Source organism: Bos indicus x Bos taurus, chromosome 10, assembly GCF_003369695.1.
Source record: "Bos indicus x Bos taurus breed Angus x Brahman F1 hybrid chromosome 10, Bos_hybrid_MaternalHap_v2.0, whole genome shotgun sequence".
NCBI lineage: Eukaryota > Metazoa > Chordata > Mammalia > Artiodactyla > Bovidae > Bos > Bos indicus x Bos taurus.
Window position 1 is genome coordinate 20,260,125 of NC_040085.1, and position 13,854 is coordinate 20,273,978.

At 44.0% G+C, this 13,854-nt stretch overlaps 1 protein-coding gene across 1 annotated transcript; it reads left to right on the plus strand.

Annotated features, from left to right (window-relative positions):
* Positions 1–1,774: 1,774 nt before the first annotated feature.
* On the plus strand, positions 1,775–3,419 carry LOC113900002 (ribonuclease pancreatic). The gene is made up of 2 exons (XM_027553410.1): positions 1,775–1,880; positions 2,616–3,419. The coding sequence occupies exon 2, from the start codon at positions 2,641–2,643 to the stop codon at positions 3,091–3,093; it is 453 nt and encodes a 150-aa protein (XP_027409211.1). The 5' UTR covers positions 1,775–1,880; positions 2,616–2,640; the 3' UTR covers positions 3,094–3,419.
* Positions 3,420–13,854: the final 10,435 nt, after the last annotated feature.

Here is a 13,854-nt window from a genome sequence, read left to right on the forward strand (position 1 = left end):
AATATTTTGATAATTCATGCTCCAGAGTGAGTAAAATTATACTCCATAAAAAAGTAATAACTGTATATGTTTATATATATCTGAGTCACTTTGCTGTACACCTAAAACTAACACAATATTGTAAATCAACTATACTTTAATGTGAGTAAAAAGTGAAGTCAAAAAGCTCAGTGGTATCCAACTCGTTGCGACTCTTTGCGACTCCCTGGACTGTAGTCTACCAGCCTCCTCCGTCCATGAGATTTTCCAGGCAAGAATACTGGAGTGGATTGCCATTTCCTTCTCCAGGAGATCTTCCTGACCCAGGGATTGAACCCAGGTCTCCCGCATTGTAGGCAGACACTTTACCATCTGAGCCACCAGGGAAGTCTATACTTTAAAAGTAAATAAATAAAAACAAAATTGTCTCTCAGCAAATACAGGTCTCTTTCTGGGAGGAGATTCTACTGCTAAGAAATATGATGTTCTCTGTTTCTTCTCTAAAGGGGATTTTGCATTTTGGCTTATCTCAAATTCCTCTCCTCCACTCTGGCCTACAGGAAGAGAGATCACTGTAGATAAGAACAGTCACACGTTCTTTTTCAACAGCCCAGGAGTGTAGAAGAGGCCAGAACTGGGTAAGGTCACACAGAGGCTTCCTTTTCCTCCTCCGTGTTCAGGTACTGTCATCTTCTCCAGATCTAGGGAGCCTTCCAGCTAGGGGCAGCTGGACACCTCTCACCTCCTCGCCACCCCCTTCCTCTTGCCACCCTTTGCTCTCACCACTCCCTTCCCCCTGCAGATGCTGATGGGAGTCAAGAAATTCTGGCCAAAGCGGCTTCAGGATTCCGGGGGAGAGAGATGACATCCCATGCCTTCCCCTTCCCATGATTACTTGTTATGTGACTTTTGATAACCTCCTCGTGCTTCCCAAGTGGTGCTAGTAGGAAAAGAACCCAACTGGCAATGCAGAAGATATGAGACATGAGTTTGATCCCTGGGTTGGGCATGGCAACCCATTCTAGTATTCTAGCCTGGAGAATCCCATGGACAGAGGAGCCTGGCAGGCTATAGCCCATAGGGTCGCAAAGTGAAAAGTGAAAGTCATTCAGTCATGTTCGACTCTTTGTGACCCTGGAATTCTCCAGGCCAGAATACTGGAGTGGATAGCCTTTCCCTTCTCCAGGGATCTTCCCATCCCAGGTCTCCCACATTGCAGGCAGATTCTTTACCAGCTGAGCCGCAAGGGAAGCCCAAGAATACTGGAGTGGGTAGCCTATCACTTCTCCAGAGGATCTTCCTGATCCAGGAATTGAACCGGGGTCTCCTGCACTGTAGGCGGATTCTTTACCAACTGAGCTATCAGGGTCACAAAGAGTCAGATACAACTGAAGCCACTTAGCACACATGCCTGGGCTATTTAGTGTGGAACATGGATTTGGTTGGAGTTTGAGCATCAATACTATAGTGGCTTTCTCTGCTGCTTTATAGAGAGAAAAGTTCTTATCAGCAAAGGCTCACTATCCCCAGCAGTCCCCCCAAAAGGGTGTGCGTGTATGCTCAATTGTGTCTGGACTGTAGCCTGCCAGGCTTCTCTGTCCATGGAATTTCCTAGGCAAGATCTGGAGTGGGTTGGTATTTCCTTCTCCAAAGGATCTTCCCACCCCAGGGACAGAACCGGAGTCTGATGAATAGGCAGGCATACTACCAGGCCAGGTGTCCTGGGCAATTCCCCAACCTTTCCTCGCTTGACCTTGTTTTCCTGTGGACTGAGACCAAGATGCCCCTCCCACCCTTCTTGGAAGCCAAGCCCCCTTTCACCAGTATAAGGTCCACACCTCTGGAAGAGAATGATTGCAGAAACTGCCTTCTCTCTCTCAGACATCAAACTAGAGACCCAGGTAAGCAGCCCAAGAAGTGGTCTCAGGAGCTGCTTCTGCTTGAGGGTTTGAGAGGGAGGATCCTAGGTGAGTGAGACTAGCCTGAGAATTGGGCTGGGCAGACAGGGGCAGGGAGCAGAGCTGGGGTCAGGAATGGAGCACACAGGCTGCAGAGAGCCCACAGGGTTGGAGAAGGAGAAGCCTCCAGGTTGGGGGAGGCTTGAATCTCTCATAGGAATACAATGGTGTCCTTTATGGTATGGGGTCAGACACAGGACAGGGACTGAGTTTCCCTTGTGCTGGAGGACAACAGGGCTCTGTCAACTGTGATCCGGATGAATACTGGTGGTTATTTTGGGGGTACAACTTAGCTTATTCAAAATCTGACTTTTTTATTTAGTGGTTTATTCAAAAGGATCCCCTAATGAGCTGCATGAGTGCTGGGTACAAAAGTATTTTATTTTCCAAATGTATTTCATATCAAAAGACTTTCTGTATTCAAAGACAGGACTGCTAGGATTTTAGATCATTTTGGGGGTCACCACCCAAAGGGGAGGACGACACCTCTGTAGGGAGTGGGAGTCAAATGTTTGTGGGAAGAGTATATGTGTCTCCTTACCTAGGAAAGCTCTTAGGAACAGGGACATCTTTCTGGTTGACCGGCAGGGAGACTGTAAGCCAGGGAGGCTACAGGTGGGAGCTGGGGTTCTCTTTCGAAGGCGATGCTTTTCCTCTTCTCCCCCTTTTCTCATTCAGGTTTCTCCAGGGGAGTGCGGTCATCATGGCTCTGAAGTCCCTGGTCCTGTTGTCGCTGTTGGTCCTGGTGCTGCTGCTGGTGCGGGTCCAGCCTTCCCTGGGCAAGGAAACTGCAGCAGCCAAGTTTGAGCGGCAGCACATGGACTCCAGCACTTCCGCTGCCAGCAGCTCCAACTACTGTAACCAGATGATGAAGAGCCGGAACCTGACCAAAGATCGATGCAAGCCAGTGAACACCTTTGTGCACGAGTCCCTGGCTGATGTCCAGGCCGTGTGCTCCCAGAAAAATGTTGCCTGCAAGAATGGGCAGACCAATTGCTACCAGAGCTACTCCACCATGAGCATCACCGACTGCCGTGAGACCGGCAGCTCCAAGTACCCCAACTGTGCCTACAAGACCACCCAGGCGAATAAACACATCATTGTGGCTTGTGAGGGAAACCCGTACGTGCCAGTCCACTTTGATGCTTCAGTGTAGGTCTCTACCTAAGGCCAGAGCAGCAAGATGCACCACTTCATCACAAAGGCACCTGCCTCTCCCCTCATGTTTCCTTGTCCTGGGGGCAATAGCTCAAGTTAGTTAGGGCTCTTATCTCTGCGCACCTTACCAGAAACACACACACAGGATTCCCTGGCATGAAAGCAATAACTCAAGCTAGTTAAGTCTTCTATCCAACCCACACTTGCTCCCCTGGCCTGAGTCTTGCCCCTGGTGGTTTGGGGGGTGAGGAGTGGGTTGTGAGGTGGGACCTGTGTTAACCAAATCACTGCTTCTTTCAATAAACATACTTGCAACCACCTGAATTCCTGATGCTGTCCTCACCTGGGTATTGTTCATGTGATTGCTCTCTTGCCAGGGGTGAGAAGCGTGAATCAGGTTATCTGTGGTAAGAAGGGAATGCAATCCTTAAATGCCACCTCTTCTGACTTTTGGTTTTCAGTGCCCTAAGATAATTCCTCTCTTTGTAGGTTCCTTGACACCCAGTATAAATGTGTGGGTGATTTTAAGATCTATAGTCTGGGACACTGTCATGCTGGGTGAGCTGACAGAGGGTGAAGCTCACATACAAAAATCTCTGGCACAGAAGAAAAGATCATGTGATCCAGGAGAGACCCTGTTTGGCCTCAGGAACAGAAGAAGACTATGAAATTATGACCTAAGATTTCCATTTTCCTTTTTTTGAGGGAGCTATTACTAAATCAGAAAGATGGTCCTCTCTTACTTGCAAACTTGGAATTCTTCATTCAGAAGCTAGAAAGGACCTCAGGGATCACCAAATGTGGGGAGGATTTCAACTAAGTAGATTTCAGCTTGTGGACCAACTCTGGTTAGAAGTACCTGCCTAGAATGTGTACAAAAATGCCTAAACAGTGATATGATGGAGCAGTGGTCTCCACAAAGGCTCCAAGGAGGTCAGTGTATATGTGCCACCCATTGGCCATCCCTACCTAAAGAAAGCCCTGCCTTTTACAGGGGGAAACCTGAGTCTTAGACAGGTTAAGTGACCTGCTCCTGGCAGCTGCTAGTTAGTGTCAGATTGAGACCAAAACCTGGGTGTCCCGGCCTCCCTGTCGTTGCTCTTTCTGCTCCTGGAGTCTCCTCAAGGTGAAATCCCCCAGTCTCCCTCCTTCACTGAGAGCTATGGAGTCACAGCTTTCCCTGCCTGAGCTGCTGGGGGCTCTCACAGGTTCCCAGGGCACTTGGCTGCGAGCCTGCTCACTTCTCGACAACCCTTTATTATATCCATTGAAAAGACTAGACTCGGCTTTTGTCACCGTTTAATCATCTCATATGACTTCCTGTTTATACTTGCATCTAGCTCTAGACAAGGTCATAAAACTGGAGAAAGATCCCACTGCCAACCAGTTTGACCAGTTCTTTCATCATGTGTACCACATTTATAAATGGTGGAATTGATCGTGTGTTTTTAGGTAAAGTGGAAGCTTAACCCTGGGGTCTCTGGGGGATAGGGGTGGACAGCTGATTCAGTGGCAGTAGGTATCTCACTCCTCACAGTGAGAATGGAGGAAGAAATAAAAAGGAAACTTTGTTTCTAGATCTGTTTTCTTTAGATAGAATTTTTCTTAAGTTCTTCTATTGTTTCCAAAACAGCAGTTCCTCTTTTTCCCTCCTCCTAGAGCTGAGAGAACACTTTAGTGGAGGTTTGAACATTCACTTGGAGTTTTGCTGCATCTATTCTGCACAGTCACCAGCTCTGACTACTGGTTCCCTGCAGGTTCTGGGCCAGGGGACCCTGTGAGCCTCCACCTGGGGAATAAGCTGATAGGTGGTAACAGATGGTCTGGGTGCAGCCCTGCACAGCCAGGGAACCAGAAGGTGTGGGTGGGGGTAGGTTGGGAAGTGCTCTAAACAGGACACCTAAAGGGAAGAGATCAAGTCTTGTCCTAGAGACATCAGGCAGAGTCAAGGAGAAACAGCAGTTGGGAGACAAATCAGAGATCTCTTTGTGGGGGACCTCCCTGGCAGTAACCGGTTAAGACTCCAGGCTTCCACTGCAGGAGCCTGGGTTCTATCCCTGGTCTAGGAACAAAGATGCCGCATGCCAGGTGGTGTGGCCAAAAAAAAAAAAAAAAGGTTTCCCTTCTGTGAGGGAGTCTTGCTACCCCATAAATAAAGGAGTACAAACCTCTTCCAGAAGACTAACCCAGGCAGATTAATCTGAAAACTGAGGTGCTAACATGTGAAAATGGATGGGTATCTGCATCATGACAGAAATGACCATATCTAGCTATTCTTCTAAGAAGGATAGTGTTAATTTTCAGAAGATTCTTCAAACCAAACAAGCTCTAGGAATTCTGCATTCTTGGTGGACAGGTAAAATGCCTCCCAGCACACTCCTTGCTCCTGCAGTCTTACCTGTACCAAAAAAACCACAGTGTCTTCTGCCTCTTTGGACAGGCTGATTTTCTCCTGCCTCTCTCTCTGGTAAATTTCCCTTCAATTCCAGCAGCCAATAGTCTTCCAGCCTGAAACAGATCAGTCATCCACACCTTAACTGAGTCCTTCAATGAACAGAGTACAGGACTAGCACTTTAGGTTCTTTCTTTCCAAGCGCTGTCTCGTCAGTATTTTGCACTTTGAGCTTTCTCTCTAACTGGAAAATGAAAGGCGGCTCCCAATCCCCACTCTTGCCTCCTTAGCCTGATTCAGCCCTCGCAGAGCAAGTGGGAGCACCAAGGGGTGCTCATCTTCCTGTCTGTGATGAAAGGCACATCAGTACTGGTTTGGGGAATTGATCACGAATGTGAGACAGCCCTCCATGTGCATGATTCATGATGCATGATGGAGTCCTGGTAGAAGGTACAGAATGAGAGTGAACTTCCTGTAGATTAGACCAAGACACTCCTGGAAGCACTTCAAAACTGTCTCCCAGGAGCTACTTTCTAGGGGACAAATTGCAAGCACGTCTGCAAAGCATTCAGTAAATTCCCATGTACTTTGGGTTTCTTTGTGGCTTGTAACAAGTGTAGGTAGGATAGTTTCATTTCACTTCCTCAATGCCTTTGAAATATATTCAAGCTGTTGTGTGAATCAATGGTTCATTTCTTTTTCTTGCTGTGGATGTTCCACAGCTTATTTATCCATTCACCTGTTGGACATTTGCACTGTTTCCATTCTGGGTGATTATGAAGATAGCTGCTTTGAACATCTAAGTACGTATTTCTGTGTGAATTGGTGGAAGAATAAACACAGAAATCAATGGAACAGCATAGAGAGACCAGAGACATACCCACACAAATACAGTCAAATGATTTTTTTAAAATTATTTTTGGCTGTGCTGGGTTTTTATGACTGCATGCAGGTGAGTGGAGGCTACGCTCTAGTTGCAGTGTGAGGGCTTCTAGCTGCGGGGCTTCTCTTGTTATAGACCACTGGCTCTAAGGTGCCCGGTCTTCAGTAGCTGCAGCACTTGGGCTCAGTAGTTGTAGCTCATAGGCTATAAAGCAGGGGCTCAGGAGTTGTGGCGCAAAGGCAGCAGCTTGTAAAGAAACATATTGAGGAAAGAACTGATTTTTTAAAAAATATCCTGTGTTATATTAATTTTTGAGGGAATTGCAAGAGTACATGGAGACTGTAAAAACAGTTAAGTACTGGGCACCATACTACTGAGTTTAGGTAAAATACCAGGCTTGCCATAGAGGCTGCCCACCAATCCCGAAAGCCCAAGAAAAGAAGATGGAATTCTGGAAAAGCAGAGCTCTCTTTCTTGTGAGAAAAAAACAAAGCAAAACAGATGTTTCTCCTACTCCTGAGTAATCTGATTTAGTTATAACCCTCCAGGTAGTCAACAGCACCCAGGGAACTAGGCATGCCATCATTTCTGATCTTATTTTCTCATCCTATTTTACCTCCAAGTCTCATCCCTACTTCCTGATACCACATTATAATTCCCTCTTTTTTCTAATCTCCTGTGCCTTCTTCATCACCTGTACTGTCCCAGCTTCAAGGCTTCCACCTACCCAAGGTCTGACTGAGAGCAGATCCGTGTGGTGGGTCTAGAACTTAGAAGCTATTGTCTGTGAAATCCCCCAAACCACTGGTAGACACCACAAAACAGTTGTCCTGAGAGTAGGGAACAGGTTAACTTTATGCACTGTATCCTCACTTCAGAAAAGTTGTCAAACTGCATTTAAAGACCTAAATATAAGGATGCCTTAACAGATGCTACTTGGTGACTAACCACCTCCACCATCGCTTAGTTCCTTGGGATGCTTATGAAACTTCTTTTTATAATCTCTTTTACAGGTTGAATTGTGTTCTCCCCAAATTTATATGTTTAAAGCCCTACCTTGTTGGAAATGTGAGATGCATTTGAAGTGAAGTGCTTTAAAGAAATGAATAAATTAAAATGAGCCCTTGCTGCTGCTGCTGCTGCTAAGTCGCTTCAGTTGTCTCCGACTCTGTGCGACCCCATAGACGGCAGCCCACCAGGCTCCCCCGTCCCTGGGATTCTCCAGGCAAGAACTGGGCCCTAATCCAGTGTGACTGGTGTCCTTATAATAAGAGGAAATTTGAACACAGAGAGACACCGTGGGTGCCAGGCTGCTGTGGCAAGTCACTATGGTGGGGTCGGGAGAGCAAGACAGGAAGTTTAAAGCTGGCTAGAAAGGGGGCTATTTGAGGATTTTTTTAAAAGAGGGATAAAAAAACTTTCCTTAAAGCTTGTAATCATCCAAAGGAAGATGGAACTACTTTTATGATATACCAGGAATTTCATTAAACCTCTTTTATATGTATGCTTGTGTCTACATTAGGTCATTCAGGTCTTGAAAGTGTTGTAGCCATGTGTTCCTGGAAACAAACTCACTCAGAAGGACAATGCAGCTATTGGAGTGCAGTTTATTACACTGGCGGGCCCAAGGCAGAGTCTCCTCTTAGCCAAGGACCCCGACCAGTTTTTGTGAAAACCTTATATACCCTAAGTGTACTTGCTCAAACCCACCTCCCCAAATTCCTTGAAACTAGTCTGGACAAGGTAAAAGAGAGATACAATCAAAGTTAACCCACGATTCATGTGTCACAAGACTAGATAAACAGTGGATATTTATCAATAGGCCTGTGGTCATATCCCAATAAACATAATGAAATGTACCGCTTTGTTCTGTTACAGAGATAATTAGCATATTCTTTTAGGCAACAGAGAGTCCAAGTACAAGTCCTGAGGCTCTTTTATCCGGGGGATCTGGTTTTCCATTGGTATGCCATTTCTATAGACACCGGGCACAAAGTTCAGAGTCCATTGGGAGGGTGACCATGCATGTAGCCTAATGTTCAGAGCCTGGCCTAAGATGGAGTCCAGCTCTGTCTGTTTCCTTCTTCAAACCCACTCTGAGAACTAGTAATAATCACTTTTTGTTAAACATTCCAGTTTTTTTTGGTTGTTTTTTCCACATAGCTTAAAGATACTATTGACTAGGTCTTTTTGACATTTCTATACCTGGTGATTTTCAGGGTGCCAGACAGACTGGAGTTTGGTAGATTCTGTAAATGAAAGTAAGTAGACATAATATCTTATCTTAGTGTCGACTTAAAAATTAGCCACAACCTTAAAGTAGAGAATGTTTTACTTGATGTGAATGTTTAGGACCCCCAGCCTAGGAGAAAGCATCTCAGTAGCCCTGAGAGACTGCTTTGAGGAGGTGGGAGAGGGAGTCAGGCTATATGCAAGTTTGCAACAAAGAGACAGGCAATCGGAACATCAAAGATTATTGTTAAGTAAGGAAAACCAGCGGAGAAGGCAATGAGACCCCACTCCAGTACTCTTGCCTGGAAAATGCCATGGATGGAGGAGCCTGGTGGGCTGCAGTCCATAGGGTCGCTAGAGTCGGACACGACTGAGTGACTTCACTTTCACTTCTCAGTTTCATGCATTGGAGAAGGAAATGGCAACCCACTCCAGTGTTCTTGCCTGGAGAATCCCAGGGACAGGGGAGCCTGGTGGGCTACCGTTTATGGGGTCACACAGAGTCGGACACGACTGAAGCAATTAGCAGCAGCAGCAGCAAGGAAAACCAGACATCAAGTTAAGGGATTTAGTGTTCTACATGTGGGAGGGCTTCCAAGGTGGCACAAGTGGTAAAGAACCTGCCTGCCAATGAAGTTAAGATGTAAGAGACCTGGGTTTGATCTCTGGGTCTGGAAGATCCCTGGAGAAGTAAATGGCAACCTACTCCAGTATTCTTGCCTGCAGAATCCCAAGGACAGAGGAGCCTAGTGGGCTGCAGTCTATAGGGTCACACAGAGTCAAACACGACTTAGCAGCAGCAGCGACCTATGTATGGGAAGATGCAAGATTCTGAAATTATTGAAGTCATTCCTTGCATATGCATCTCAGTTATCTGGGGCCAACATCCTGCATTTTTACAGAAATGTTCTGCTCTTCTTGAATTCCCTTAGGTCACAGAGGGCTGTAATCACTGATTACTATGAGATCCTTAAGTTCCTCATGTAGGGAGTGGTGCTGCTTGTTGGCATGATTCATAAATTCACATTTAGGGGCCAGAATCTCAGATAGCTGTGGCATTTCTTGCCCACCACATGGCAGGAAATATTTCATTTCATGTTAGTAAATGAGGCACTGATTATCTGCAAAGGTAAGTAACTTGCACAGGTAGTAAATGTTTGTGTTGAAATTGTTTTTAAAATTTTTATTTTGAAATAATTTCATATGTACAGAATGGCTGCAAAAATGATACAAAGAATTCCTGTATACCATTTGTCTATATTGTCTGAGCAATAACATCTTTCCTATTTGCTTTATTTTTGTTGTTTAGTTGCTAAGTTGTGTCCAACGCTTTTGAGACCCCATAGACTGTAGCCCGCCAGCCTCCTCTGTCCATGGGATTTCCCAGGCAGGACTACTGGAGTGAGTTGCCTTTTCCATCTCCAGGGGATTTTCCCAACCCAGAGATCGAACTTGCGTCTCCTGCATTGGCAGGCTCTTTACCACTGAGCCACCAGGGAGCCTCATTTGCTGTATTAGTCATATATTTATGTACAGATATATAATTTTTTTCTGAATGTTTGAGAATAAGTTATGGACATGTTGCCCTTTTTCCTAAGTACACTATACATTTCCTAAAAACAAGAACATTATTTTTACAAGGGTTTAATATAAGTATGCTTATCAAAATCGGGAAATTTGCACTGAAACTATACTATTATCTAACCTGCAGACTATATTCAACTTTCGTCAACTGCTATCTTTAACAAAAGAAAAAAAATTTTTTAATCTGTTTCAGAATACCATCTAGGCTCATACCATGCATTTAGCCATGTCTCTATAGTCTCTTTTAATATGTGCTGTGAAGGTGCTGTGCTTAGTTACTCAGTCATGTCTGACTCTTTGTGATCCCCATAGACTGTAGCCCGCCAGGCTCCACTGTCCTTGGGGATTTTCCAGGCAAGAATACTGGGTTGCCATGCCCTCCTCCTGGGGATTTTCCCAAGCCAGGGATCGAACCCAGGTCTCCCGCATTGCAGGTGGATCCTTTACCATCTGAACCACCAGGGAAGCCCTTTTAAAATATGTGTCTCTGATAATTCAGTCTTTCTTTGTCTTTCATGATTGCGATGTTTTGATGGTTATGGGTTGGTTCATTTGTAAAATGTCTTTAAATTTGTAGTTGTGTAACTTTTTTTGGGGGTGTGGGGCACATCACGAGGCACGTGGAATCTTCCTTCTCTGACCAGGGATCAAACCCACACCATCTGCACTGGAAGCATGGAGTCTTAACCACTGGACTACCAGGGAAGTCCTATACTTGTCTAACTTTTTCCACTCCTAATTGGAATTTGTTTATGCATTTTAGCATCTTTTATTTATTTATTAGAAGCCCACCAGTGGGAATTCCCTGGGGTTTCGGTGGCTGGGACTCTATGCTTCCACAGGAGGGAAGAGAGGTTTGATCCCTGGTTGGGGAACTAAGATCCTATTGAAAGGTTGTTGTTGAATCACACGAAGACACCAGGACTCTTGGCCCCCAGAGGAGAAGAATTCAATCTGGAGCCAGAGACGAGGCTTGATCGCTCAGAGCTTTTGTGTAATAAAGTTTTATTAAAGTATAAAGGAGATAGACAAAGCTTCTGACATAGGCATCAGAAGTGGGCAGAAAGAGTACCCGCTTGCTAGTGTTAGCAATGAAGTTATACACTCTCCAATGAATCCAAAGAATGTCTGGAGGTTGTAAAGACCTCACCAGACCTACTCCCATAATTTACATTTTAAGGTAACAGAATTATCCAGAAGGTTTAATCCAGAGACTGTCCTCAGGCAGGATACATTATTGTTATATAATCCTAAGGAATGTAGAGAAGGAAAAAAAGGTTTGTCCTTTCTTCCTCCTTGAGAATTCCAGATCCCTCTCTCCTTGGGGACCCCTAGACTCCTTATCAACCTGCCTAGGAAATGACTCTAATTATGTGTGGCATGGCCAAAAAAAGAAAAAGAGAAACCCACTGGTGTCAGGCATTGTACTAGGAATTGTCAGGCAATGTACTAGGAGTTAAGGATCTAAAATTACAAATAACATTGCTTTTTCTTTTTTCCTACACAACGATGTGCTTTCATACCAATCAGATTAGCAAAAATGCTGGACTGTTACACTTTTATGTTTTGCCACAGACAAATAATTGAGCTACAAAGACTCATATACCATAGTTTCTGGTGAGAGAGTGAAATTAAATGACCAATGGTTCAGTTACTACATGTGTGTAACAAGTTATCCCCAAACTTGGTGACATAAAACAATCATTTCTTATGCTCCCAGTGATCCAACAGTTCAGATAGGACATAGTGGGAGCAGCTTGTCTCTGTTCCAATGTCTGAGGCTGCAGATGGAAGACTCAGAGGTTGGGAGCTGGAATCATCTGAAGGTTTATTCACCCATACGTTGGATGGTTCATGTTGGCTGATACCTTAGCTGGACCTGCTGACTGCATTATCTATACAAGGCCTCCACGTGGCACCATCTTCTTCATAGCATGATGATTGGATCCAAGTGTGGGTGTCCCACAACATAGAGAGAAAGTCAAACAGAAGCTGTATCACCTGTTATGACCTGGCTTTGGAAGTCATACAGTGTCATTCTCACCACATTCTGTTCATTAGAAGGGAGTTTCTAAGACTAAGCCATACTCAAGGAAAGAGAACATAGACCTTTCTGATAGAGACTAGTCAATATGACACTCTAAGAGGTGTATAGAGAATGAGATATATTGAGATGGACATCTTAGAAAAACACAAACTGCTCCAATCAGTTTGTGAACAAAGAAGAACAAAGAATATCTCTTATCACCCAGTTATATAAGGATTAGGTTGCAACCCACGGCAATTGCTCTCTGACAGGGCACCCTCTGGGGAACTGAGGATGAAAAACAGGATGAGATACTCTGTGCTCTGAATTAACAGGCCCCTGGATAGTTATCTCAGGAATAATGTCAATGACTCCTGATTCTTGCCCCTTCTCATACATAAAAATCACTAAAATCATTAATTTGAGATGTCTGTTCTTTGTGATTAACAGTAATCTTTTACCAAGATGTATGCTTGACTGTTTCCCTGGTGGCTCAGTGGTAAAAAATCCACCTGCAATCCTCCCTGTAGAAGAAAATGGCAAGCAATTCCAGTATTCTTGCCTGGAAAATTCCATGGAAGAGAAGCCCAGTGGGCTACAGTCCACAGGGTCACAAGAGTCAAACATGACTTAGGGATCAAACCACCACCACCACCGTGCTTGACTTTGTATATTCTCTAGCCAAAAAATTCATGTATAAACTGATTCTTCCCCTACCTCTTTGAAACAGTTCCTCAGAACTAACTGAGAGGCTGTCTCTCAGGCTCTAATCCTCAGTAAAACCATGAATACAACTTAAACTCTCAATTCTTATGCTGTGTGTCTTTCTTTCAGTTGACAAGTTTGAAGAAAATATGGCAATATTTGGCAAAATTAAAAATATATATGACTTGGAAATTCCACATCTAGATATACCTTGGTAAAAACTTTTGCACACAAAGAAATGTACAAAGATATCACTGCAACACTGCTTATTAGAATGGAAATTCGGGAGCATCCCAAAAATCCATCAACAGACGATTGATAAATAAATAATGGTTTATTAATACACAGAAAAAACATCAGTAATAAAAGATCAATAAGATGTATTTTAATACTGATGAATCTTAAAAAAAACACTGCTGAATGAACAAAAACAACTTGTATTACATGATAATATTTATATAAATTATCTTAAAATAGTACATGGAAACTATATTTTGTTTATGAATATATTATACTTGAGGTATAAGTATAAAAAATGGGACTGGAAACACCCTAAATTTATGATTTCATTTGAGAAGAGTTAAGAGGAATGAAATGGAGAGAGGAATAAAATGGACTCCAATGTTTTTATATATATTTTTTTAAATGGTAAGCAAATAAAAAGCAATATCTATTTGTGTGCTATATATTAGTATTTATCGACACTGTTTAATTTTTGAAAAGTAATTAATCACATTAAAAATGAAAGGAGGGCATGAGAGAGGGCAAGATATGATAAAATCTATCAAGAAGAGTGAGGAGCTCCAGAAGAATTCCCCTCCTCAACAGCATGTGCTCTCCCTTCCCATGAGGTTCTTGGGCCTTTCTTCTGACACCCACACACAGGCTTCCTCTGTGGGCTTGCCTCATGTGTAAGCATCACCTTTTCTGTTTCTAT

Coding starts and splice junctions, on each gene's coding strand:
- LOC113900002 (XM_027553410.1), top strand. CDS start 2,641: ATGGCTCTGAAGTCCCTGGTCCTGTTGTCGCTGTTGGTCCTGGTGCTG.